Source organism: Bemisia tabaci, chromosome 3 (assembly GCF_918797505.1).
Source record: "Bemisia tabaci chromosome 3, PGI_BMITA_v3".
Lineage (NCBI taxonomy): Eukaryota > Metazoa > Arthropoda > Insecta > Hemiptera > Aleyrodidae > Bemisia > Bemisia tabaci.
The window spans coordinates 10,847,531-10,872,997 of record NC_092795.1 but is presented as its reverse complement, the minus strand read 5'-3'; the positions used below and the strand labels follow the sequence as shown (position 1 = coordinate 10,872,997).

General features: G+C 38.6%; 2 protein-coding genes and 1 pseudogene across 4 annotated transcripts in view; 1 reads left to right on the top strand and 2 right to left on the bottom strand.

The window, feature by feature from the left end:
* Positions 1-6,574, bottom strand: part of LOC109044333 (protein Wnt-16) — a 33,855-nt gene extending 27,281 nt beyond the window's left edge. The window contains exon 1 of the mRNA XM_019062010.2: positions 6,462-6,574. The gene's annotated coding sequence lies outside the window, so the exon portion shown is untranslated. The remainder of the gene's footprint in view (positions 1-6,461) is intronic.
* Positions 1,055-25,467, top strand: part of LOC109044334 (uncharacterized) — a 62,364-nt gene continuing 37,951 nt past the window's right edge. Inside the window, exons 1-3 of one of the 3 annotated variants that reach the window (XM_019062015.2) lie at positions 20,208-20,469; positions 21,074-21,185; positions 24,562-25,032. In XM_019062015.2, the coding sequence (XP_018917560.1) occupies positions 24,915-25,032 (118 nt within the window). In that variant the 5' untranslated portion in view covers positions 20,208-20,469; positions 21,074-21,185; positions 24,562-24,914. Of the gene's footprint in view, positions 1,972-20,207; positions 20,470-21,073; positions 21,186-24,561; positions 25,033-25,467 lie in introns of those variants that run through there. The other 2 variants (XM_019062014.2, XM_019062019.2) reach the window with 2 other exon arrangements.
* Positions 3,374-4,344, bottom strand: LOC140224135 (uncharacterized; annotated as a pseudogene).

Below are 25,467 nucleotides of genomic sequence, written 5' to 3'. Positions count from 1 at the left end.
AACAGTATTGAAAATTCTAATTTGCCATACTCAAAGTACTAAAATGCCGGTCAATAACGCAACATTATACACCCTCTGTTGGACAAATAGACATACACAAATTAACATAAGAACTATTTATCTACTCCAACATGAGCCCTGAGATTCATAACAGTACATACATGGTAGGGCTCATGACACAATAGATATAGTTCCTTTTGATTTCACTGTGTTCAAAAAGACTACATTTTGCAATGAGGAGCTACAATTTCTGATCATCCATAAAAGCACCTATTTGCATAGGGAAACCAATGGCACATTAATATGTTGTTCCTAAAATGAGTCAGAAATAGCAGACTCCTATTACAAATGGACCGCATTCAGCAGGAAGGAACCAAGTCACGTCAGTTATTTACATGGAAACGGTTGTGCGAGTTTCAGTGTATTTTCTGCACGGTACAAAGCAAATTCCTCAACATTTTCAAAGGAATCCGCATAAACGCTTTCTTTTTAAAAAAAAATTGCTAAGTTTGGCAATGGCTGATGTGGCTGATGTTCCTAAACGCGGTTCAATTGTGGTACGCATATGAATTAAACCCACTTGCAACTAATTCTTTGAAACACCAGAGGGGGGGGAGGAGGGAGAAACAGGCCCCCGTCCAAATCACAAAATTCGATATTTTTTTTATTTTTTAAAAAAACTTAAATTTTTTTTAATTTTTTTAAAAAGTGTTTAAAGTTTTTTAAGTTTTTTTTTTTTAAATTTTTGTTTTACCCAAATCGATTGCCTTTGTAAGCCACGGTCCCTTTCCCTGTCGGAACGGTCACAAGTTTTATAGCCAATTTTTCAGATATCTTTTTTGAGAACCCTGTCTCGCCGACTGTTTTTCTTGAGCCGGCAAGGATTTTTTCCATGCGGTAAAAACCACGTGGCGAAAAATGCACCGATAAGGCAGGCAATAGTATTCCACGGAGAAATGATTCCCTCAAATAAAACAAGGTTAAGCCGGGCGATACTGCAGTGAGCATCTCAGTGACCGAGTACCCGTCTTGATATCGTCACTGTCTCTCCATCTCTAACGGCAGTCGACAAGCGCCGGAAACGCACGAAGTGAAAAAAACCTAAAGTAAAATTATTCAAAACGCCCGAGTTTAGCCGCGAAAAAGGAGTAACAGGCGCCGATAGATAAATTTTACTAGACTTAGAGCTGTTACCAGTGCAATTATTTCAGTGCTTTGGCGGCTATTCGTCTAATTTCCAATCTATCACTTTAATAAACCTTGAAAAAAGTAGATTGTGCGAATTTCCGGATAGATACAGTTCCTGTTCAGTTTCCTACTCAGAAAACTCAGTGTTTGGTTGCCAATTCAAGCGTGAGAATCGTCTCACACAGTGTCGAAAATTAAAAGTCACCCCTGAGTAAGATTCGTGCAGTGTTCATACCTTTCATGTAATTCGTTTAAGTTGAATTTAGATTGAGCGTAAATCATATCAAACCGTTGACCTTGGACTATTTAAGACCAAACCAAACTGTAACTGAACAGAAACAAAGCGCACAGGTCAAGCAACGATAAAACGGGCGAGAAGTCTCAGAGATCAACGTTTGATTAAAAATTCGTTCGAGTCAAAATATCTAAACATACGCCCCGCTTTAGAAAACTCAAGACTTTATTAAAAATACTATTTGAGTACTTAGAATTTCGTCCCCAAGAAGTTTTCATACCTGAAAGGGGACGTAGGTCAGTTTCGGTGAGGGAAAGGTGAGTTTTTCAACCATGCTCGCGCCTCTGTGTTTGATGTCCCGTTGATCTTAAAAATCGAGGGGAGTTTTGCCGTTGGGCGATTTCGGGACTGTTTTGTGGTGAATTTTCGAATGTTTTCGTGGTGGTCGGTGTTCCTCGTTGTGACGTCGATGAGTGCCTCGGTTCGGCTCCCCTCGGCTCAAGCCCTACCCTTCTACAAGAGTCTCGACAGCCTTTTCTTTTGTCAAGGTATCTATCAAATAATTATCTTTTTGTTGGCTATTTTTATTTTTCGCCTCATACTACCTTCGAGATTGAAGGAAGTGACAAGTCATTAAAAATGAAAATAAATATGTTCTCAAGTACACAAATACATACATTTTTATAAATAAAGAAGTCTTTTGAATACCGAAGTATATTCCCCTGGTAAAAATTCGCAGTAGAATCCGTGTTCCAAAATACCATAGACCAACAGCCGGTTGTAAGATTTCCAATAGCTTCTATAGCCGGCAACACAATTTCTTATAGCCTTTTCTAGCCGATGGGGATTAAGCAACAACCTGTCGATAAAGTGTATGCTAAACGTTACTAATTACGGATGCTAGGGCTTACTGAGTTTTTGGACTACCGCTCTTTGTTTGGGCAGCAGTACCTTGATTTAATTTGCGAGGAAAGCTCCGTACTTTTGAAGGATTGCTGCCATTCCTAATATGTTGGAGCGCCTTCAATTTAGTATGATACTGTGCAATACCTCTGGTGTGAAATAGTTGCTTCATGCGCCGCGGTACCCTGCGGTGCGGCGCGGCGGGCGGGCAGCCAGCGGTGAACGCACATTGGCGCCTACAAACCCAACAGGGATACTTCACGCATTGCGCAATGCGTGAAGTATCCCAGTTAGGTTTGTAGGCGCCAGTGCGCCGCGCCGGCGCTCCGCATTGTGTTAGGCTTTAATATTTAATCTCGCGCAGTCATCGTTTTTCAACTCATGACTTTGAAATGTTTGCACACTCTGTATGGATTATTCTCATTTTAATTGATGAAAAAAAATATTTAGTAAAGGAAAATATAATGTGCGTTTTGTAAATATTAAGGTGATTCAAACTTAACAAACTTAAGAATTTAAAAAACACAAGAATTTCTACACAATTTCTTATAGCCTTTTATAGCCGATAGCGAAAAAGCAACAGCTAGGCGATAAAGTGTAAAGCCCGGCGATAGGAACTATAGCCCGGCTGTATAATGTTTTATCGCTTCGTGTAGCCCGGCCGTAGGATTTTTTCCACTTTCTACAGCCAGCTATATGATTTTCTATCGCCCTCTTCAGTCGGCTATAAGAACTCCTGTGGTTTTTTGAAACGCAGCTCCTATCGCCAATTTTTACCAGGGTCTTTACATTTGTTCCGAAGTTCGTCGATTTTTGTGCAGGCTTTAAGTCATTGCAAATGCATACACAATTTTTCACGGGTATTTCAAGAAAATTACGGATAAAAAGTAGACAAAAGTATAAAAAAGGATAGACCTTTCAGTTTTTTGTACAGTTTTCCAAAATTCCATTGAATTTTTTACATTCGACTCTAATATCTATCAAACACACTGTTTCGTTCAAACATTTCTGAGAGCGAGGAGTATAGGATAAATAAACGAACCCACAAATTTTTCTACATGCTTTAATAGTGTACTAGCTGAAAACTGAATGTTTCCTCGGACAGAAATGCCAGCAAGGAACATTCATCGAAACAAAACCAAAATTCCTCAATCGTCCCAGTCACTGTCTTCGTCATCAGATTCACTCTCGGAGCCTCTCGTGAATTTCTCGTACAATTTTACTGCTCCCTCCTTTGCTCTCTCTTTCTGTCTCAGCCAATCCTTTTCGTTTCGTTCCCATTCTTTCGCCACGGCTTTCCCTTGCCGTTTCATCTCCTTTGCCATTCTATCGCTTTCTTTCTTCAAAGTTGATGCGGTACGCTTGAGTTCCTTTTGAGCCCTTTTCCTCTCCTTCCGCTCTGCTTTTGCCGCTGCTTTCTTGCTCTTTCGCCTCTCCTTCTCTCTCCTGCGATCTTCCTTCTTTTTCTGCCTTAGCTCCTCCTCAGCCTTGAACTCCTCGATCTAATTCGGTGACATCGGTGACCCCAATGAGAGATTCGTGTACCACATGGCTCCATCCGGCGTTTTCTGGTACGTTGGTTGAGTGGGTAATGATCTACTATCCGTGCACACGGTTTTACCATTGATTGTAACGACACCATTTATTGCCCGGATATTTTGTTCTTTATTGGGACTTTTTACGATTAGCCGAAGACCTCTGTGATTTTTAATGCGGAGATAGTGGCCTTGAGTCAGGTACATGCCGTTAATGTTATTAAAGTTGCCCGAATTAATGTTCACAACGTTCCCATCATTGTCAATTTCGTCGAAGTTTACACGCCTTACTACAAGCCGCGGTTGGGTATCGTCAACTTTTTCTGTCTGTTCGTCGCCGGGTTGTTCCTCTGCATCCACTTTCAAAAGTGTTTCGTTGAGACCAGTGTCGTTGAATCTTGCTTGCGTGTTGAGCTCTGTATTACTTCCCTGCTCAACTGAGACAGCTTCTGCCTGCAACTCCGCATACTTGTTGATTTTAAAAAATCATACACCTTAGATGATATGAGTTGTTATGAGTGTGTGCTTCCAGGACTTTATGTCCACCTACCTTTTGTCCATTAAATAAATGTCCACCGCTATTCATGTCCACTAAACGTTAAATCCAGTCTTCATTAAGTCCACATTATTTAATGCCCAACCATGAATATGTCCAAAATTGTCCAAATTGTGGACATTTTTTCTTCTCATTTAAATGACAGGAACTACCTCAAAAATAAACGCATACTACTACTAGTTAGTTAGTTAGTTAGTATATTTTAAGACGTTCAACGTCACAGGCTATTAACGTCTTTACAGAGAATTTTGAAAATGGCAGTATATACGAAAATTTAGATTTTTAAATTACGAGAGGTGAAGAGTTCCTTCATTCTTAAAAACATTTCATTCATGAATCAAGTCATGAAATAGAACAGACTCATGTTCATGTGTACACTGCACGGATATGATAAGATGAAAACCAAAGCGGGAGCCTAGGAAACAGATGCAGTCAAAATTGAAAGTCCTCTTTAACTAGTTATTTCGTGCGCCTTCAATCTTGTAGGATACTGTGCAACGCTTCTGACGCGAAATAGTTGCTTAAAGCGTTGCGGCGCGGCAGGCGACCAGCGTGACACGCGCATAGGCGCCTACAAACCTAACGAGATACTTCACGCGTTGCGCAATGCGTGAAGTATCCCGTTAGGTTTGTAGGCGCCAGTGCGCGTTCTGCGCTTAACACGCCGCTCCGCTCTGTGTTAGGCTCTAATATTTGAACTCGTGGAGTCAGCGTTTTTCAACTCATGATTTTGAAATGTTTGCACTCTCTGCATTGATTATTCCCTTTTAAACTGATGCAAAAGAAATATGTACTACTGGAAAATATAATGTGATTTTTGTAAGTATAATAGTCGTTCCGTGTCAAATTTAATGATTTCCAACAAAAGCATTCAAATTTATTCTTTTATGTTTTGGGCTTTCACTGTCCTGCAGCGTGGTGTAAGCGCAACTAAACGCTCAAAATTGTCGATGTACAAATAAGTTAAAAAACAAATAATTGCGTACTTCTTAGCTTTTTTCCTCTTTTATTAATTTTTGTATGGTTTCTTTCATCACAACTATGGCTCATTCTTTACATATGTGGACTTAACTTAGTGGATTTTTAAGTAATGGACTTAACAATAGTGTGGGCTTTAGAACTGTGGACGTAAAAATTGTAAACGAAAAGTCTGTGGACGTAAAAAAAGTAGACATAAAGTCCGTGTACCGAGTGTGTGCGATCAAATAGACATTCATTTTTTCGTTGAAGGGCATCAATTCTTTCGGACAGTCCCTCACGATGGAGAGAGAGAATAATTTAAAGTGTAATTTCTCATTGTGGATGCACAGTTGAATAGTGTTCAACATATTTGATTGGACCAGGTAACATTGATTACCAGGAAGTACGACCTCTGACCGTTATGAGGTCGAAACTGCAGAATCTGCAGGGTTGTTTTCGCAGGTCCCCTTTAATTAATCTAAAAAAAATGGGCTCATCTTTCTTCTTCTGAAAGTCGCACAAATTATGAAAATCGATCTTAGGAACAAACTATGACAAGTAATGAACTTTTACCTCGTTCAAATAGGAGTAGTCACAATTTTATCGCGTGGTACAAAAAAACCTGGATCAAATAAAATGTTCAAAATCTGAATAAGGCGGGCTCATGCAGGGACTCTCAATTGTGGTTAGCCACAAAAATAATGGAAAACGACTTAATGGAACTGTGACAAAAAAGGAAAATGTACGAGCTCAGAGAGTTTATAGTAAAGATGATGAGGTCCAAATAACATAATTAGTCCTTTAAGTCCGAAAATTCCTCACAGGTTTCGTGGCGCAAACAAGCTTAGTGATCATAAAATAATGACAGAATAATTTAATGTGCACGGTAAAAAATTTTACAGCAGTATCCGCACCCTGAGAATTTTGGCAGCTGGAGCTGACATTCGCGGTTCCGGCTGCTGAAATCCGGCGTATCCCGCCGAGGATTCGGCAGTTCTGCCGAATTTGAAAAAGTTCGTAGTAAAAAACTTTTAAAGCAACACATTAAAGATACGATCTCGTGTTTAAGAATTGCAAAACTTACCAGAAGTATGAGCGCAAAAAGTAGACACGGGGAGCGGTGCTTGAGCAACGCCATGATTCCACCAAAGTAACCAACAACTGGTATTTTCAACTCCGCAACCTTCCGTTTTATACATCTTGCTCTGCATTTCCCGTAATCCAGAGTATACAATATGCATTCTCTGGATTCCGTGAAAATGCAGAGGGGGGGGGGATTGAGTCATCGCCATCAGACGACAGAAACCAATTTTTTAGGTATTTTTTGCTATTACCATTAGTGATTTCTCCTTGAATCTGCGCGAGAATATTTTAGTGACGCATACATTTTCCGCTCATTTTTTATGAAAAAGCGGAAAACGGAAAAAAAAACAGGTGGAACCGAAGCGGATAAAGGTGTTCCAATCTGTTGAAATTTTCAAAAGATGGACTGAAACTGAAATATATGATTTTACTCTAACGCCTATCACAAGAATTTTATAGTTTGCTTCCTTTCACATTAACTTTGTCCTCTCACATAAAGCTACAAATAGAGTGTTGGAATCAACCGAGCATGAAATATGTACTTAATTCTGCTGAAGAAAAACATACCGTCAAAAAGGCATGAATCGTTTTTCCCTCCAGAGATTCTGCGTCATAATATCATCTGATGCTTTTAAAATGTCACAGCAACTGTGTCCTCTGGAATAAAGTTGGAATCAACCAAGCAGAAATCATAGACTTAATGCTGCTGGAAAAAAATATGGTGAAAAAGACATGAATAATTTTTCCATCCAGGGATTCTGCGTAATAATTTCATCTGAGGCTTTTATAAAATTTTCAGGTCCAATGACATCGGTTCCAAGCCGCAATTTGCTTTAGCTCAGAAGAAGTTATCATGTCATAAGGAATTTTGTTTTTCGTTTCTCTGACAGATGAAACAAAAGATCTGCTAACTTTTTGATCTCAAATGCGTCAATTAGTAGGTGTTCTATGAATTCCAGAGTATACCGACACGGGGAGGTATTGTATCGCCGCTTCAATTCAATCATTTCAATAGGGACAGAAAAATGGGCCACCGTTGATTCATTGCGGAATTTTCCCCAGTCACGAAATCCCTTCACCCCCAGTTTTTAGTCAAGTTTTTAGTTAAGTGGTTTCAGTGGTTTCCTCGTAAAATGCCTCGAACCCCACACAATTTATGATGTGAAGAGATTAACATTGAAATTTGCAGTTTTTTTACGTCCATTCTCTCTGAAAGGCCCGTTCCGTGGTACGGTGGGCTTTACTACGGAGATCTAAAATGGCAGGGCTTTTCAGTTCTACATTCATAATTCGAAGGCATCTCTCGGACACGAATAGTTGCTCTACAAAACGCGCTCAGCACATTGGAATATCATTATTGAAGTACAAAGGATATTCACATCCTCTGACTGTATGCAACTTACTATTCGTGCCTGGAGATAACTTTGTAGTATAAACGAAGAGGTGAAGGCGCTCTTCCATTTTGGATCCTCGCAGCGAAGCCCGCAGTTAGAGCCGCGGGTGAAGTGATGAATACCTGGACAGTTAAAACGCCTACAACCCCGTGCATATGCAACACGGACATCCATGGAGCCCGAATAGTTGCATCCAGGAGTTAAAGCAAAATTGAATCAGTTAGAAAACACACCAACTCGGGTTTTTTTCGATTTTCTCTTTTTTACGGTTTAGTAACACTTATGGATAGAAGCATCTGCACGCAAAAGGAAATTTCGAAATTGCAATCGGAAGTGCTCAAAACAGCGACGGGGAAAGGGAAGAATCGAAGTATTTCATTGGAAATACCAATTTTTGGCCATTTCAAGGGAAACGGGTGACCATCCGATTTTGCGGTTTTCTTTTTTCGGTTCAGTAGGTATACCTTGTACCAACAGTTTATATAAATATTCAAGCGTTATTCAGATCGAAAAATATAAATTTTTCAGGGCAGACTATGAAAAATCAGTATCTGAAAGTCGGTGAGAACGAAAACATACCAACTCGGAAATTTTTAAACGCTTAATTCTCTGTCATCAAACATGGTGTATCGATTTCAACTTGGTGCTTTACAAAGTCTCTAAGTACTTGTCCTTTGGCACCAAAAAGGTTTTTCTTAAACTAACTTCTTCGCCCGCTGCGCAGTTTTAGGTGTTTCCTGAACAATTTTTTTTCCGAGTTGGTGTGTTTTCGAACTCACTGATTCAATTGAGCAGTGATCGTCGCACTCAACAAACAAAATTGCGCTCTGCTTGTTTCATTAACTTAATTCCAGCGTTACCTTTTGTGCCGATCAAGTAGACCATTCCTGATATCGATCGTGACATTGCCAAGTTTCCAAATAATTCTTTGATTGTTTAAATATTTAACAACGTAGCCGTCCTAGAATATGGGCTGCAGCCTCTACCTCTACATTCTCTGATCTAAAGACGACGAATAAGGCAAAGTCGCTTCATGGTCTCTTCAGGAAAAATTCGAGCGCGCATCTCAACATTTTCGTACTTTTTTCACTAAAGAGTCAGAAAAATGTCCAGTCATGAATATGGAAATCAGCCCACGCTCAATTCAGAGCCCAGTGCAGCAAGCCCCGAAGCTTGTAAAAAATGTATCTTGCGTTACTGATTTCTTCAAAAATCGAGTAAATCTTTCTTCATGAGTTTCTATTTATTTAGGTATTTGTGTTTTCGAACAACCCATAACCATATCTACTAAAACTGTGAACAGCCAAGTCTGAGGAATCCCTCCCTGATAATAGGATCAGTCAAAAATTAAAGTGGACTTCATGAGGCGTCAAAAATATCAGGAGTTTACCCGAGTATTTCTTATGATTTCGGTGTGAGAGCGGAGCTGGGAGCTAGAAATGAACGACCGCGCAAAGCAACAAAAAGAAAACAGCGAAATGCGACATAAATGAAAATGAAACGTAAGAGGGAATGACAGAGAGTCTAATGATGTATTGGGGCTTGTTCTGGTTCAGCGGGTTCAGTTTATGTTTCCGTAAACAGCTAAAAATTATTCTTCCTTTTATACCATCTGTTTTTACATTGCTGTCGTAGGTTCTAATCTATTTCCGGTAACATAACATTCCAAGGTATTATCATTCTTTATCATTTCCTCTATGACGTACATTGTGAATCAATATATTTCAGACAGAACAGAGCTTATATCCCAAAACTTTCTCAGAATTGGACTATTTCATATACACTTTCCTCTTAAAAAGTCCGAAATCTAAAGGCTGATTCCGGAAGATGCACAACCGAACTATTACTCCTTAACGAAACAAGGCTCAATTGCAACATATTTGGAGTAGTAGCGGAATGAACGTACAAATGCACCTTGACATCCACAAACCGGCCAGCCTTCATCTTTCAAGACGAGCGTCTAGCTGGGTAACGCGGTGTGCCTATTTTGCAATCTAAGGCGCTCTGAGTGATTTCCGAGCCACTGGAAGCTGCATGCGGGTACCGCATCGCGATTCAATCGGCAGATATTTGAAATTTTTTCACGACAGTTCATTGTCGAATTATCGGAACAAAAACTCTAAATCATTTTCTCATTGATGCCATTTTTAGCTGTACAATCAGTAAATACAACCACGATAAATCGAGATAAAATTGTAAAAATCGAGGAAAAATCGTGATATTGTAAAATTTTAATGAAATCTTATAAAAATTTCATCGATAAAGCAAAATCGTTGTTCTATATCGCGAATTGGGAAAAAGCGTTATAATGTATCGCTAATTGGGCTAAATCTCTTGAATTTGATGATCTTAGCAATTACTTTCATATGAAAGAGCAGTAGAACAACAACTGTACTTCAATAATTCGCAGTCTTTCCATCAGAAAACGCTATTTGTGGATGAGGAATCCTGACAATCATCTAACGTGCAAACGCAATATCTCTAAATAGAGTTAGATAAATGTGACATGGACCCTAGGACCCATAAAAATGTATGCATTACAGGGCCCCTGTCACGATAGAGACAGTTCCGTTTGAGTCAAAAGCGTTCTAATGAGGCAAACTTTCCTCTTATCGTCAGATTAACGTCAATAATAGTTTGATTAAAGAAACTTTTTGTTCGATATGACACTTACAAACAATTCAGTTAAAAAATTCGACACATCAAAAAGCACAGAGTCTCATCTGCGTATACACCAGAACCAAAATTTTATAAAAATTACGGCCCTCCGTACCTTAACATAATCGTGGCCTGGCTTTCTTTTTCTTCAAAGGCACGCAACAATGGGACCGAAAACGGGATTAAACTTTTAATGAAAGGACGTTTGTAGTGCGGGCAACGACACGGCGGCGCGTAGTGGAAGTAAGTCGACGGATCGCTTTGTTGGATGTCAGTTTTCCGACATGATTGCCTTCTTATCGCGGGACACTTACAACTTTTACCTGCGACACGGAAATTAGACGCTACTTCACATCCCCTGCTTGCCAACTATCCCTCCTACGGATTTTCGCATTGGACGTGTTCATGTTTGGGTGAAAACCGTCGCCTGAAGCGTTTTGTTTAAGCGTTATCGTGTATTCAAAATTAAAAATTACGAAAAAACTTACAGATCGTCCGACGTTCAAACAATTGTGATACTGCTCGCCTCGTTTACCCATTTTTCTAACTCGATGGTTGTCCGTGATTCGATGATATTTTTGGCGGTGACTAAAGGAAACATTTGAGAAAAAAAAAAGAACCATCACGTATGGATACTTAATTTCTAAAATCAAAATTCCTACTGAAAATAGGCTTTTGCAGGTAAAATAGGATTCTTCACAGAGCTGCTGCAGATCCCTGTTGTGTGTTTTATGGTTTACGGGATGTGATGTAAAACCTGTGAAGAAGGTTGAGTGAGGTCAAAATTGTGTGAGTGACAAGACTTGTGGTAAAAAGAAACACAAAGGCCTAGAAAAGCTTGACATTTTCTTCTTACTAAAAGCATTGTGCACATCCAACTGCGCGAAGTCAGTAATTTTAAGTCTCATTCAACACTTGTGCTAGAGTGCAACACATGCGATAAAAGCTGTCAAATCATACACTGATTCACGAGTTTGCACAATGTCAAATATGTTGATGGTGTTTTTAAAAGGGTATGGGGCATACACAAACACATTCTGTTTTAACGGGAACACGACTGATATTTTGAAGTTGCGATTGCGACCGTAAATTATACATCAATAACTATTATACAGGTTTACATTCTTATTTGTTGAACATTTCAAACATTGAAAATGTGGTTTTCTAGGTTCAATCTGGCATGCAGAGCAAATGGACTCTAAGTTTAAGGGAATGTTGGCTGGTGAAAAATTAGAAGTTTCTTCTCGACATAGGTAACAGTGTACACAAACCCGACCGCGTTGGGCGAGATGAAACAAAACAGATTGTTTAATTGTTACCCATTCATTTACAGAAGAGAAGTTTCAAACAAAGATCGACTTAACAAATAATATTTAAAGTCAGCATAAATTAAACCTCTTTATCGGGGTCCGACACCCATCACTCAAAAATGATTGAGTGAACGTAAAAATTGAAATATCAGAAAAGAGAATCTGAGCTGTTTTTTAAGAGTCGCTGTCGTAAACTCCTCAATAATTGCCTTCCAAAAACGGGTTGAAGGGGTTAAATCTATGGTACGTGTGTACTTGAAATCGCGGAAAATCAAAATCTTGACTGATCCTATCCTCGAGACTATGAGAATTTACAATTCTCATAGTAAATGCAAGTTTTCTCCAGATATTGATCTGGTTTTCTTTTTTTTAATTCGTCCATTGAATCGATGTCGATCGGTTCACGTCAATCGGTTCATGTCGATCGATTCACGTCGATCGATTCACGTTTTTAATTTTCGTTAGATTTATGTCGATCGAATACGTACCCTCTCGTTGTATGGAGACTTTCTATCATACTATTTTTTTTTAACTGAACAATTCGCCTTCAAATGCGTCTGTAGCAATTGTTGTTATGAATATGTTGTGCGTCCTGATTTCAACTCATTACATACTCGATTCTCTGAAGGCGTTTTATGTGCGAAAGTAGCACCATCTGTTGGAGGACGATCGAAATAGGGATCGGGCAATTAAATCTCAGTTCTATACTTCTCCAACAGATTTCGCTATTTGCGCACATAAAACCCCTTCAGAGAGTCGATTATGTAATGAGCTGAAATCAGCACGCACAACATTCTCATAACGACAATTGCTACAGACGCAACGGAAGGCGAATTGGTCAGTTCAAAAAAATAGTATGATAGAAAGTCTTTATGTAACGAAAGAGTATGTATTCGATCGACATGAATCTACTGGAAAATAAAGACGTGGATCGATCGACTCGAACCGATTGTCACCGATTCAATGGACGAATAAATAAAAGAAAACCGGATCAAAATCAGTAGAAAACTTGCAGTTACTATGAAAATTTCCAATTCGACGGTGTAAGTCGGCAATCACAAAACTCGTTTGTGGTGTCTGAAAATCTCCGCCTCTATGTTATTTTTTTAAAGGAGAACAAATTGACATCATTCCCTGAAGTTTTTGCAAAATTTTACTCACGCAGAGAAGAAAAATCACGGCAGTTTTAAAGAATTGCCGTTGAGTAGTTTTCCGTTTAAAAAATAAAGTTTGACAGGAAGTCTGCGACGTCGCAGACCGAGTTACGTGATTGCCGACTTACACCGTCAAATTGCGATATCTCGAGGATAGACCAAGATTAGGCCAAGGAGCGAGGATACGGCGAGGCGAGGGCGAGGATAGGGCCAAGATTTTGATTTTTCGCGATTTTAAGTCTACACATAGCATAGATTCACCCCTGCAACCCGTTTTCGGGTAAATTGTCGCATTTTCTTTTGCTTCGAGACCACTGTGTATACGCAACAAGTATGTATGGCATTGGATTATAACAATCATAAGATGGGCCAATGGACCACTAGACAAAGTACGAATTGAAGCAATCTAATGCATGTTTCTTAACCAAAATTTCACGTAGAATACGATTCGTACAACGAAAATTACTGAAACCAACTCCTAACGAAGATATTAACGCTTTTATTTCACATTAGTTACGAGAAATTTGAACTGCCCACTCACAAGAAACTCAAAGCTCTACGTGAGTCAAATTGCGCACTACAACGGTTTCAGCAAGCTTCTCAAACGAGCAATGTTCATTTCCCACCGTGTGTTGTTCAAATTATAAGCAATTTGCTATATCTGAGCCAAAGCGTCAAGATTGAGGTTGCCAGATTTTTATATCGCAGAGACTGTCATTATGACGTTTAGCGCGCGATGTGAATCACGTAGAGCATTGAGTTATCATGAGTGAGTGGTTTAAATTCACGCATCAAGAATCATAAATTATCTTTGTAAGGAGTTGATTTCGGTAATTTTCGTTGTGCGCATTGTGTTTTACGTGAAATTTTGGTCCAGAAACATGTATCAAAATGCTGCAATTCACACCTTGTCTAGTGGTCCATTCCTGCAATGGTACCATTACGAATACATCGAAACCTATCGGATATACTCGATTTCTTCAAAAACGTAAGCCTCTGGGCTGTTCCAACTTGGAAGTAGACTATTCTGACAGTCTACTTCCACGTTGACCAGAGCTGTTTCTGAATGAATAATGCAGTTGTTGAGAATATCGTGGTGGGGGATGAGAAAGCCGAGTGACTGGCTTGTAGCGAAAACACGATAAATAAGCAAAATAAGCTAGGAGGAAGAGCGAATAGAGTCTTCATCCTTATTCAATCGGTCTGGAGCACGTAATTTGGCGGGTCAATTCGCAATCATGACTGAGAATGTTATAAACAGACAGCACCGATCAATGTTGCAAAACTTCGCGTTATAAAGGATTACTATAGGCAGGCAGGGCCGGATTAAGGGGGTGGCCACATGGGCTGCGGCCCATGGCAGCAAACTTTAGGGGGCGGCAAATGTTGCAATCTTTTTGAATGTAGGTATCAAAAAATGAGAGAAAACAATCGGATTCAGAAAATAAATTACAAACGAGAAAAGGCGACAAAATCTCTCATTGCCTGAGAGTAAAAGTATAGTAATTTCTAATTTTTCTTAATTTCGGTGATACTAGAGACAACGCCTTTAATTAGTCGAGTTAAGAGAGAAACCAAACACGCCATTTGCCCTGGAACGAAGCGGCGCGGCGGTCGGCATGAAACACATAGCGCCTACAAGACTGCATGAATACTTCACGCATTGCGTCAAACACACTGCGGTCAGCAGCAGTCGGCTTGAAACGCATAGTGTCTACAAGACTACATGAATACTTCACGCATTGCGCCAAACAGTGTGGTCAGCAGCGGTCGGCGTGAAACGCATAACGCCTACAAGACTGCATAAATACTTCACGCATTGCGCCAACACAGTGCGGTCGGCGCGGCGGTGGAAGTTACAATTTTTAACCACATTTATGTTTGTTCTTTCATAATTTTTTCGTTCTTTTTTATAAATAGAAGGCCTTGTCCAAACAGGGATGTGTTTACAGAACTGACCTTTTGTTAGTGTTGACAGTGCTTTTACAAAAAAATGTACCCAACACAAGTAACCGCGTCTTATACACCCTTCTCCCCCCCCCCCCCCCCACCCGGTTCACTTGATGGTTTTTATAGATCGTATTCGACAGGTCACACTGGTGAGATTATATTGATATCAATTAGTTCAATATGTTATCAAAGCCTTAATAGCCAATTTAGAAATCTGAGGTAACGGGTCTTATGTGCACGAATTTTTATTCTCTCGAGTACCAAATGGCAATGAAAAGTGAAATTGTTAGGAATTTTCTCATTTTCAGCTTCTCCAAATTAAACCCTAAAATTTTTGTTTGAGGTTATGTTCTATCGTTTTGAACCAAACGATGCATCGAACCACTGTCGAATACGATCTATTGATGTTTCAAAACAAATGAGAAGGGGGCGGTAAAATACAGGCGGCCCATGGGCCGAGGTAAATCCGGCCCTGTGGGCAGGATAGCGTTTATAACATTATAATGTAAAAACAAATCGACTCACACTAAGTCAGAAAACCGTTTTCTTGTCGTAGTATTTCGATGCGCTGAGAAAAATTATTGTCGTTTTTAAAAGCCTATGTACGGATTAAGTATGCCAAAAAAGATTTTAGTTGTGACGACCGCACTACCTATCGCGAAGGTTCTTTTTTTCTGTTTGTGATAAAATAATTAATTCATTTCTTGGGGTTTTTTTTTGGCGACAAAGATTTTCAATTAAATACCTATCAGTTAATTATTTTGGGGATTATTCATTATTCAAAATCGGGGATTTTGAAAAAACCTTTTACAGTAAAAATAAACTTAGCGGCAAAAACTAAATTTTCAGCGCAGCCTGAATATTTGAACTTATGTTTAATTTACACATTAATTGAAATTTAATCAAGCTCAAGACTGAATATAATTTTTAGCTTCAAAATCATTTTTGTGAAATAAAATAAAACGAAGACAGGACCCACACACCTGAAATGCTGGAATGCCAATTGAAGAGTTATTCATACATCACTTTTACTAAAAGGTACATCGTGGTGGTTAAGATTTAACCCCTCACCGTATAGGTCATACCAAATGGACGTATTTTAAACCAAGGAGGAACTATATCCATCATGAAATGAGCCCTGTCGCGCATTTACACGTATAGATCTCAGAGCTCGTGTGAAAATGGATATACTTCCTTATGATTTAAATGCGTCCCAATAAGCTCTATCAACCCAAATGTGGACGTAAACTTTGAGACATGGCAATGCATCACTACCGTAGATTTTCACTTAAGCCATTTTTAGTCTCTGTTTGCACTCAACGCGTGGTTGTAGCGTCTAGTCCGCCTTATTTTGGCTTAGTGTTTGAGTCTGAGAACAGTTGTTGCACATTCAAGCTCGAAAGTTTGAATATAAGCTTCCATTCTGCCGCGATGCTTGAATGAACTCGTTAAAACTTGGGCGGTAAATTTCTGAGGTACGAGCTGAGTCTTTTGGCATGAACGCTCATAAAGTAACCTAGAATGGTGTAATATGCGCGGACAATTTTGATAAAGTCTTATTAAGTAACAAAATTACTCCTCCGCGCGCCGCTGCCTTTGTAGCAAGATCGCGAAGTACCCCACCTTTGTAAAACTTCAATTCCGTCAGAAAAGAGAGATTGGTGGCTCCAAGATCCCCATATCAATAACATTTGGATGAAGCCTCGTTTTTCTTGTTTATCTCCTTGAAGATGCATACGAGCTTTCTCAACGTTGGGGCTAAAAAATTTCCGAAGAGGCATTTTTCAACGGAGGAATCGCGATATTTAGAAGTTAAGTTGCGATTTGTTCACGATTTTTGGCGATAAAATCGCTAGGATCGTCAACATCTGAGCGATTATCTTCGATCTCGTTGCAATTTTATCTCTGTAAAATCGCGTTCCATAAAATCGAAATTTTATCGCAATTTATCACAATTTTTTCGATAGCATTGCGATATCTAGACATATCGCGATTTTATTGCAAGCTTTTGGGATGAAATTATTTTGGGGTTTTTGGCGTTTTGGGGGGGCTCCTGACATAAGGGCTTAACTATACTCTGCAATGAACCTTGTCCTCCATGCATCTGAATGCTTCTCCGGGCTCATCTCAATATGTAATGTCAGCTAAGTGACAAATAATCCAAACTCCAGCCTTCACACGACTAAAGTTATACATTCTGCCCATTCAATAAGGCCCAATTCAGATTGTGACGGGTTTAAACAGTCTAACTGCATTTCTCGCTACCTAATTTCCTCTCACGTTTTATCTTGCACTTTAATAGGAAACCATAAAATTGCCATAAAACAAAAAAAATCCAAAAACCATGAAAAATTGAGGCCTAGTAAATATCTGTAAATTTTTCCAGGATAATGAAAACTAACAAAACTCACAAAATTTGAAATAAGAATTTTGCGAAAAATAAGACGCGAGGGAAATATAGGCAACGTCTGGTAAATTTAGGCTGATCTTGGCTGAAATACACTGGAAAAAAAAACACATTGGATCTAGAGTCCAGACTCTTAAAAACATCGACAAGAAAAAATACTCTCGATTCAATCAGATTTAAGCTTAAATCAAGAACCAAGCCTCTTAATTTGAGCGGATTTCCTTTTGATTTAAGCTTAAATCTAATTGAATCAAGAGTCCTTTTTCTTGTCAATGTTTTCAAAGTCTGGACTCTAGATCCAATGTGTTTTTTCCCCCAGTGTATGTCCTTCGGTAGTTCGCTCAGTGTTATCATTTTTAATATTTCAGTTTTTGAAGGGGAGCACACCAGCACCCTCATCACTCAATTTTTTTTAGAGAATAACCTGAGTGAAGTTCTGAAGGTGTAGTAAAATTAGGAAGGTAAAAAATAAAAAATAACGCCTACCAATTTTCCATCCAATAGATGAAAAGTGATCGAAAGGTTGCAACAACGTATCAAAACTAGACGCGCATTTTTCAGTTAACGTCCCGTCCCTTTACTCGTTTCTTTGTGTCCTTGTCCTGCGCCATGCATTAGCCGCATCTTTCTCGATAATGGTCAAGTGCCTCCCATTTCTCTCTCCACCGCATATCCAGAGAAATTTTGCAGGTTCTTTGGCACACATTTGGTAGCCACCGGAGTTTTATACCTCGTAAAAAACCTCTTGATGTGTGCCGCACACTCTTGGGTTTAGCGCGGTCGAGACCAAGCTATCAAATTTGACTGACACTGTAGTGGTACAATTATTACCGTAGCGCCATTGGGGTAAAGTCACCATACTGAAGTTCTATCAGAATTCCTCTCCTCATACATGCTTCGTTTATGCAAGCGGCTGATCGGAAGCTACTGTTATTTGCGCAGTATTGAGCTCCCTTGAGAGAGATCTTCCCATTATATGACAGTATCACGCATTTATTCTTATAATGAAGACTTCTGTACACTAACACAAATATTTGTGTTCTTGTGTTACTTATTCGGTTTATATATAGGAAGTAAAACACAAAACAACACAATTTTCATGTTGATTTTGGCACAGTTTACGGTGAACTTAGCGCAGAAAAGAATGGAGAAATTGGGAAAATGCATTCCTTCGATTGGGACTTTAAATTCACCATTCGTTTTTTATTAAATTTCTTCAAGAGCACTAGCTGGCATTTTCCCTTGAAATTAAAAACAGAATGCTAGAGTTATTTTGTGTTTTATTTCCCGTATTAACCAAACTCCTGTGTTGAAATTTCTCTCTATGTAGTTTTTTTTATTGTTCTCTGAATAATTCATAGGCTATTCCTTCTCGTAAGTTGGACTAAGTACATTTTTTAATAAGAAACCACTATTTCTGGCTCATCCATAAAAATCACCTATCTTTAATGAGTAACCAATGCTACACACGCTGTTTCTAAAATGAGTCAAAAATAGTAGTTCCTTATTGCAAAATGTAGTCCAATTAAAATAAACGGCAGAAAGGAGCCAAGAGATCAGTTGGCTCCTTCGTGATTGGTTGTCATAGAATAAGTGAAGATTTGGAATAAGGTGGAGAGCAAAAAATGTTGATTTATTTGAGAGACTCTTTTCTCCTTCTCTCCTCTTAAGATTCCCGGCTGCATTCTCGAAGTTGCATTTCTCTATCTTCATCTGCTGAAACGTTGCGTATTCATAGTTGTTCCTCGAACAGTACTTTTTCGCAAGGAAAGCCTGATGCTTGCCACTGTGACTGAGGCACGTTTAACGAAGCCTTTTATAAAGGAGCATAAAAAGGACACTTTTGCAAATCTTGAGAAAAATCTAAGAGCATAACTTCAGAAATATAGCCTTGCAAGGGATCATAATGATTCGACACTGAAAGTGTCGAATGTATAGTATACCTTAAAGTATAAAATGTAAAAAGAAAGATTCTATGAATTTGGCAGTATTTAAGGTAGGCCCGGACCTACCTTGAAATGATATTCTCAAAATCAGCAATATTTTCCCCTCTATTTTATGATTTTGTAGCGGCAAATCATCGTAATCCCTTAGGAGGATCCACTTCCGGAGTTATACTCCTAAATTTTACTCGAATTTCGAAAAAATTGTCCATTTCATGATGCTCTCACTGAAGGCCTCCTTAAAACTCCCTCAGTCACGATGGAAACTACGCGAAGACTTCTTAAGCGCTTACATTTGTTTGAAGAATGACTATTAATACGACCCTCAGGGTTATATGGACATTTCTGCTATATCCTGTAGATTTCAGCCCTCTCTGATGACGATCCTCTCCGATTTGATAGAGTACCTATATTGAGAGAGTACTGGTGTTACCACCTCTGATTGGCTCAGCCATTTTAGGCTGAGTGGAGCCCTTAGGACCCAAAAATGGCGGACGCCATAAATTAATGTAATGCAAAATGACTGAAAATGTAGTTTTCTTTGCTTATCGTAACGAGAAATTTACTCAAATGCACTCTTACGACTTCTTTACATATTTTTAAGACTAATCGTGTGCAATTTTTGAGAAAAATTATCTTGAATGTAGTAAGGTTGGCAGCAAGTACGGTTGGTGGTAACCGTCAACAGTTGGTAATGACCCCCCCTCCCATCCACAAAAACCAAAACAAAGCACCGCCATTTTTGGGTCCTAAGCCTCTCCATGGGGCCCAGTGGCCATACTCTCTCAATATAGGTACTCTACGATTTGAGGCCTCAAAAATGGGAACTCGAATTTCCCGGTCATTGACGGCAACGTTGCTCGCGTCATTGCGGCTGTGTTTATAGTTGGTCTGATGATTGCAGTTTACTCCCGATTTATAAACACTTTCCGTTTCTAGGCGCTCGACATAGCGTTCACCCCGGGTTCAGTTCAGATCGACTCGTGTTCACAGTCTCGTTTCTTCGATGTCTTCGATTGATTCCGCCGCATCCCTCCGAGTTCGCGGTTTGTAAATCCACGCGCCGCCCACGGGAAACGCGAGTCGTCCCTCCGATCTCGGGTTTGCGATTGAACTTCGTACGCGAGTGACTTTGTGACGCGTTCGAATTGAAAGTTTAAATCGATATATTCTTAGAAGAAAAGCAAATCAGTGTAAATATCATACTTCTACATGGAAACTTGGATGAGAGATCTCAGAGATGAACCGAACAGAGATGATTGCTTGGTTGCTAATGTAAAAAAAATGCGTCTCCCGTAATCGCGACTTGCAAATCCCCGCACATATTTTATTTATTTATTCGTTAAAAAAAAAAAAAAAAAAAAAAAAAAAAAAAAAAAAAAAAAAAAAAACAACAGTATATTTTGAACTGTTCTGTGGAATTTTTCCTGTCATTCAGGAGTATTCATAAAGAATTTTAAGGCGATCTCTTAATCAGTTTTCTTTCAAAAAAAAAATCAAACATAATCAGGAATTTTGATACATTGCAATAGGTATATACATTTTCGACTTCAATCATCTTTATTTCACAGAATCCTTTTTGCCAGTCCTTCACTTTTTTGTACTCTAAAACGATGGCTGCAATAATTGGAAAATGTGTCTCTACTGCAACGTTTCAAAATCTCGGATTATATTTTGAATTTTGAAAGCAAACAATGAAAAAAATTTACTTAAAATTTCTTGTGACTATTTTGTATAAAATGAAGAAAATTCACAGAAAATTTCAAGTAAAACTATTGGTTACTTCTATTTGAAAAGGAAAATATTCAACATGAGTGGAGATATGCAATGACGCATATGGAGACACACATTTCCCGACATAGTGACCGGTCAACGTGCTACAAGTGGGGGCTGTGAATAGAAGTCAACGGTGCGTTGTTAATGTGCCTTGAAAATTGCGCAATATTTACAATTTTCAGAAATCGATGATGTTCAAAGGCGCAACAGTAATTAGTTTGTCTGAACTTTACTACAAAATTTGGACTGAATAATAGAATCTTGAAATTTACGACGATGTCTGATGACTCCCATTTTCAGCTTGTGTACTTGGTATTTGAAACCAAAAAGCTATTCCCGGAGATCAACACTACTATTCCCCCGATGATGAATTGGACGTATTTATGCTAAAAGGAACTACCTATGTTACACGCGATCCCTTTGCACATAGTTCCTTTTAGCATAAATACGCCCAATTCATCATCGGGGGAATAGTAGTATAGTGTTGATCTCTGGGAATGTAGTCTGAATGTACATTCTCTGAAAAAGTTTGCTCCAAAATTCCAATTTTTTAGCATCACTAAGTCAGTTTGAACTTTCTTTCCGTCATAAGAATCTATGTAATTTCAAAACTTCAAACACGTATTTCTAGGTAGCAAGAACTGCACGTATGCGCCTTGTCCTCCAAGCGCCCTCAATTAAAGTCGATCTATTCCTGATGACGAGCGACCTAGGGTTTTTCAACAATACCTACGTTCTGACACAAAAAGTTTATAAAAAATTGTTTTCCGTGAAAAATAAATCCAAAAATTGTCCATTGTTGTCCAAAAATGGTATATTCGACACAAAACTTTCACAAAAATTTAAGCAGAGGAAGTACGGAAGAAGTCAGAATCACCTTTTCCAATTTTTCAATTAAAACTACTCTGTATGAACTCATGCTTACAATTAGTAACTGATAACTCTTGAAAGTGACCTCGGTTTCACTGAACCCTTAGGTGTTCTAATGAACTTAGTAGCTTGATATCTGCAATCATGAGATGGTTAACTTTTTTCATTTTCCTCTTTAATAGATTTTTATATTCAAATTTTGCGATATGAAAATCATAAAGATGATATTCAGAAGCCTAAAATACATTCTGAAGTTGTCATCTTAGCAAATATAAACAACAATTGGACAGATTAAACCGGAATCAGCTTTACTACATCGGACGTTACGAAATTTTCTCTGATGTTTTGTTTTTTGCACAGAAAAGTAAGCCACATTGAAAAAAATTATTCTTCATTATGTAGGGTGAACTCACAAAAATTTTAAAGGCGTCAAATATTTAGATTCTCTGTTAAAATAAATAATAGTTTAGAGAAAATTAAGCGTTGTGAAATGCAGTTAAATCTGTCAAATTATACATGATGAGAATAATAAATCTACACGATGAGACATGGTGCGCCCGTAGTAAAAAAAGAAACCCTCAACCTTTTTTTTTATCAGATTTTAAGCTCTTTTATCAGATCTGAATTTTAATCATGAGGGAAGTACTCTTCCACGACTGATACTTGAAATTACAGGTTGAAAGTAAACGCTACAAATTAAAAAAAGAAAACATCCAACATGAATATGTTGGAAATAACAACTGAAATTTCGACATGAGCTTGAATGAATCGCTGAACCAGAGCTAATAATATCAGCTGTTTTGATATGGCATTCTATCATGGAGTAATGCAGCATGTTGTATAGTCAATGGGTACACCATTAAAGTGCGAAAAATATTCTAGATTCAAATCGCTCTAGCGTAAAAAAGGGTTTTTGAAGGATCTGTCAAATGAAATAATACGGTTTTGACCGGAAAATGTTCTCAAGGGTTTCCAATCAGCAGTTCATTCAGTTTTTTGGTAAAAGACCATCAGGGCTTGGCAGTATAACGGTTCAAAGACAAAAAAACGGTCGAGGAAAAATATTTGGACGGCCCGTTGAATAGCATTGGTTATCGTGTGCTGTACTATGTACATCCAAGTGATTTCAAAAAAGCGAGCCCTACTGGCACGCTTAAAAAATACTTAAGAGATACATGAGCTTTGATGTTTCTACATGTTTTTCTACTTTTTGGAGGGTTCATATGTAAAAAATAGAACATGAGCTGAGATTTTTAAAAGTTGCACCGGTAATACGCACTCTGACACTCCAGCCATCGATAACTTTCTTTTTACGTTGAAAAAAAAAAGCTCTGCAACACCTGCCCCCAATTAATTCATTACAATATCACAGAAGTTACATCATTTTAACAATTTTTTTTTTCAAAATATGTGTCACTTCTCCGTAAACTCGGTCGTGGCATGATTTCACGAAAAATGCCAGATTAGAGTCGCAAAGTTGAACGCTCCGATTACGAAAGGGAGTGAGGTATGCGACCACATCAAGCACCGCTATCAGACCTCCTGACCTCAGAGCATCCGAAATTCGAACACCGATTCGGCAAAACCAGGTCATTCCCCAAAGGATTCACAAATGTTTGTTCAATCGCCTATTTTTAACTCGCATTCGTTATCGGGTGGAGTGCAGAAAAACGTGCTCCAGGCGTTAGTATTATGAGATCCATTCAAATTTTGTTTACACATTTTTTTTTGCGTTTGATGCGGTAACTTACGATGATATCCATGCGGAATAATAGCTTAGTGACTGGTGAAATAGTCATTGTTGAGCGACAAAGAGCAAAATCTTCATTTTGGAGACACAAAATAATTGAACGAGAAATTTATTAATTACTTAATTAGGAAAGTAAGCAAAAATTAACAATTTTAAAACATGCCCTCAGATGCTTAAAATAAATTTTGACAATCTGAAAACAAAAGTCGAGACTATTTTCCAAGATCACAAGAGTCCATACAAAATTTGAAATGGGAGAAAGAAAACTGTCTTTGCAGCGACTGTGGCCCAATTATTTTATGCATACTTTTCGGCACTTTGGGTGAAATCTCACGACCTCTTTTTCATTTACTTTCCGACACAATTCGAATTTATTTTATTTATAATTAAATAGACGAGTTCATCAAAAAACCTCAAAATTTTAAAAGAAAATTGAATAAAAAAGCAAAACTGACTGGCAGTAACACGCGCTGGATTAAGGGGAAAAAATCGTATGGTACACCTCCAAAAATTAGGAACAATGTCAAATTGTAGTTCAAGGTACTCTAAAATCCATTGGTGCATCGGTAATACATACTGTCAAGAGTGCTGCACTGGTAAAAAAAACACATTGGATCTAGAGTCCAGACTCTTGAAAACATTGACAGGAAAAAGGACTCTTGATTCAATCAGATTTAAGCTTAAATCAAAAGGAAATCCGCTAAAATTAAGAGGCTTGGTTCTTGATTTAAGCTTAAATCTGAATGAATCGAGTGTTCTTTCTTGTCGATGTTTTCAAGAGTCTGGACTCTAGATCCAATGTGTTTTTTTTTTTTTTTTTCAGTATATGGAACGCATGATTTCAGAACCTCTATTTTCATTATTTACCCTGTCTAATGTTGCTTTCCAGAGGCTTTAAAATAAATACAATCAACCGTTAAAGTTTAGTGAAGGAGTCCACTGTTTGATCAGTTCGGGCTCTCGCGTATTTCAACTCGAAGAGACTTGAAGAAACCCCGTCCGTCCGTTTCCCGGGAAAACAGAACACGTCATCGTTAGCTGTAACGCGTACCCGCTACTCCCTGTTGTCAACTCTGCCATCTCATCGAAACCTCAAAGTGACCGATCCGCGATAATTTCGATTTTCCGACAAACTGTTGAAAGCCACTCCGCGATGTTCACGGCGATGACGTCACAAGCGGGAAACAGTCGGAGCTGGGATCGGTGGTGAAACCGGAAGTAGTGCGTGTTGCTGGACCGGAAATGGGTTGGACGCTGCTGTTACTGTTGCTCGGGGTCGCGCTGGTGCCTCTCGTTTCCAGCGTCGAGACGATCCCTTTCTGTGAACCGATTGACATCAATACTGTCCACACTTTGCATGGTAACTGTCATATCAAGGAACCACAAGACATGCAGGCTGTACACTGAATGTTAAACAAAAAACATTGGTGTTCTACACTGGAAAAAAAACCACATTGGATCTAGAGTCCAGACTCTTGAAAACATTGACAAGAAAAAATACTCTTGATTCAATCGGATTTTTGCTTGAATCAAAACGAAATCCGCTAAATTAAGAGGCTTGTTTCTTGATTTAAGCAAGATATTCTGATTGAATCAAGAGTACTTTTTCTTGTTGATGTTTTAAGAGTCTGGACTCTAGATCCAATGTGTTTTTTTCCGCAGTGTAAGAAATTAATGCCTGGACTTCATTTTGCAATTAGGAACAACAATTTCTGGCTCATCCGGAAAAATAGCAAAACTAGTGGTACATGAGTCGTTTCTAAACTGAGCGAGAAATCGTAGTTCCGAATTTTGA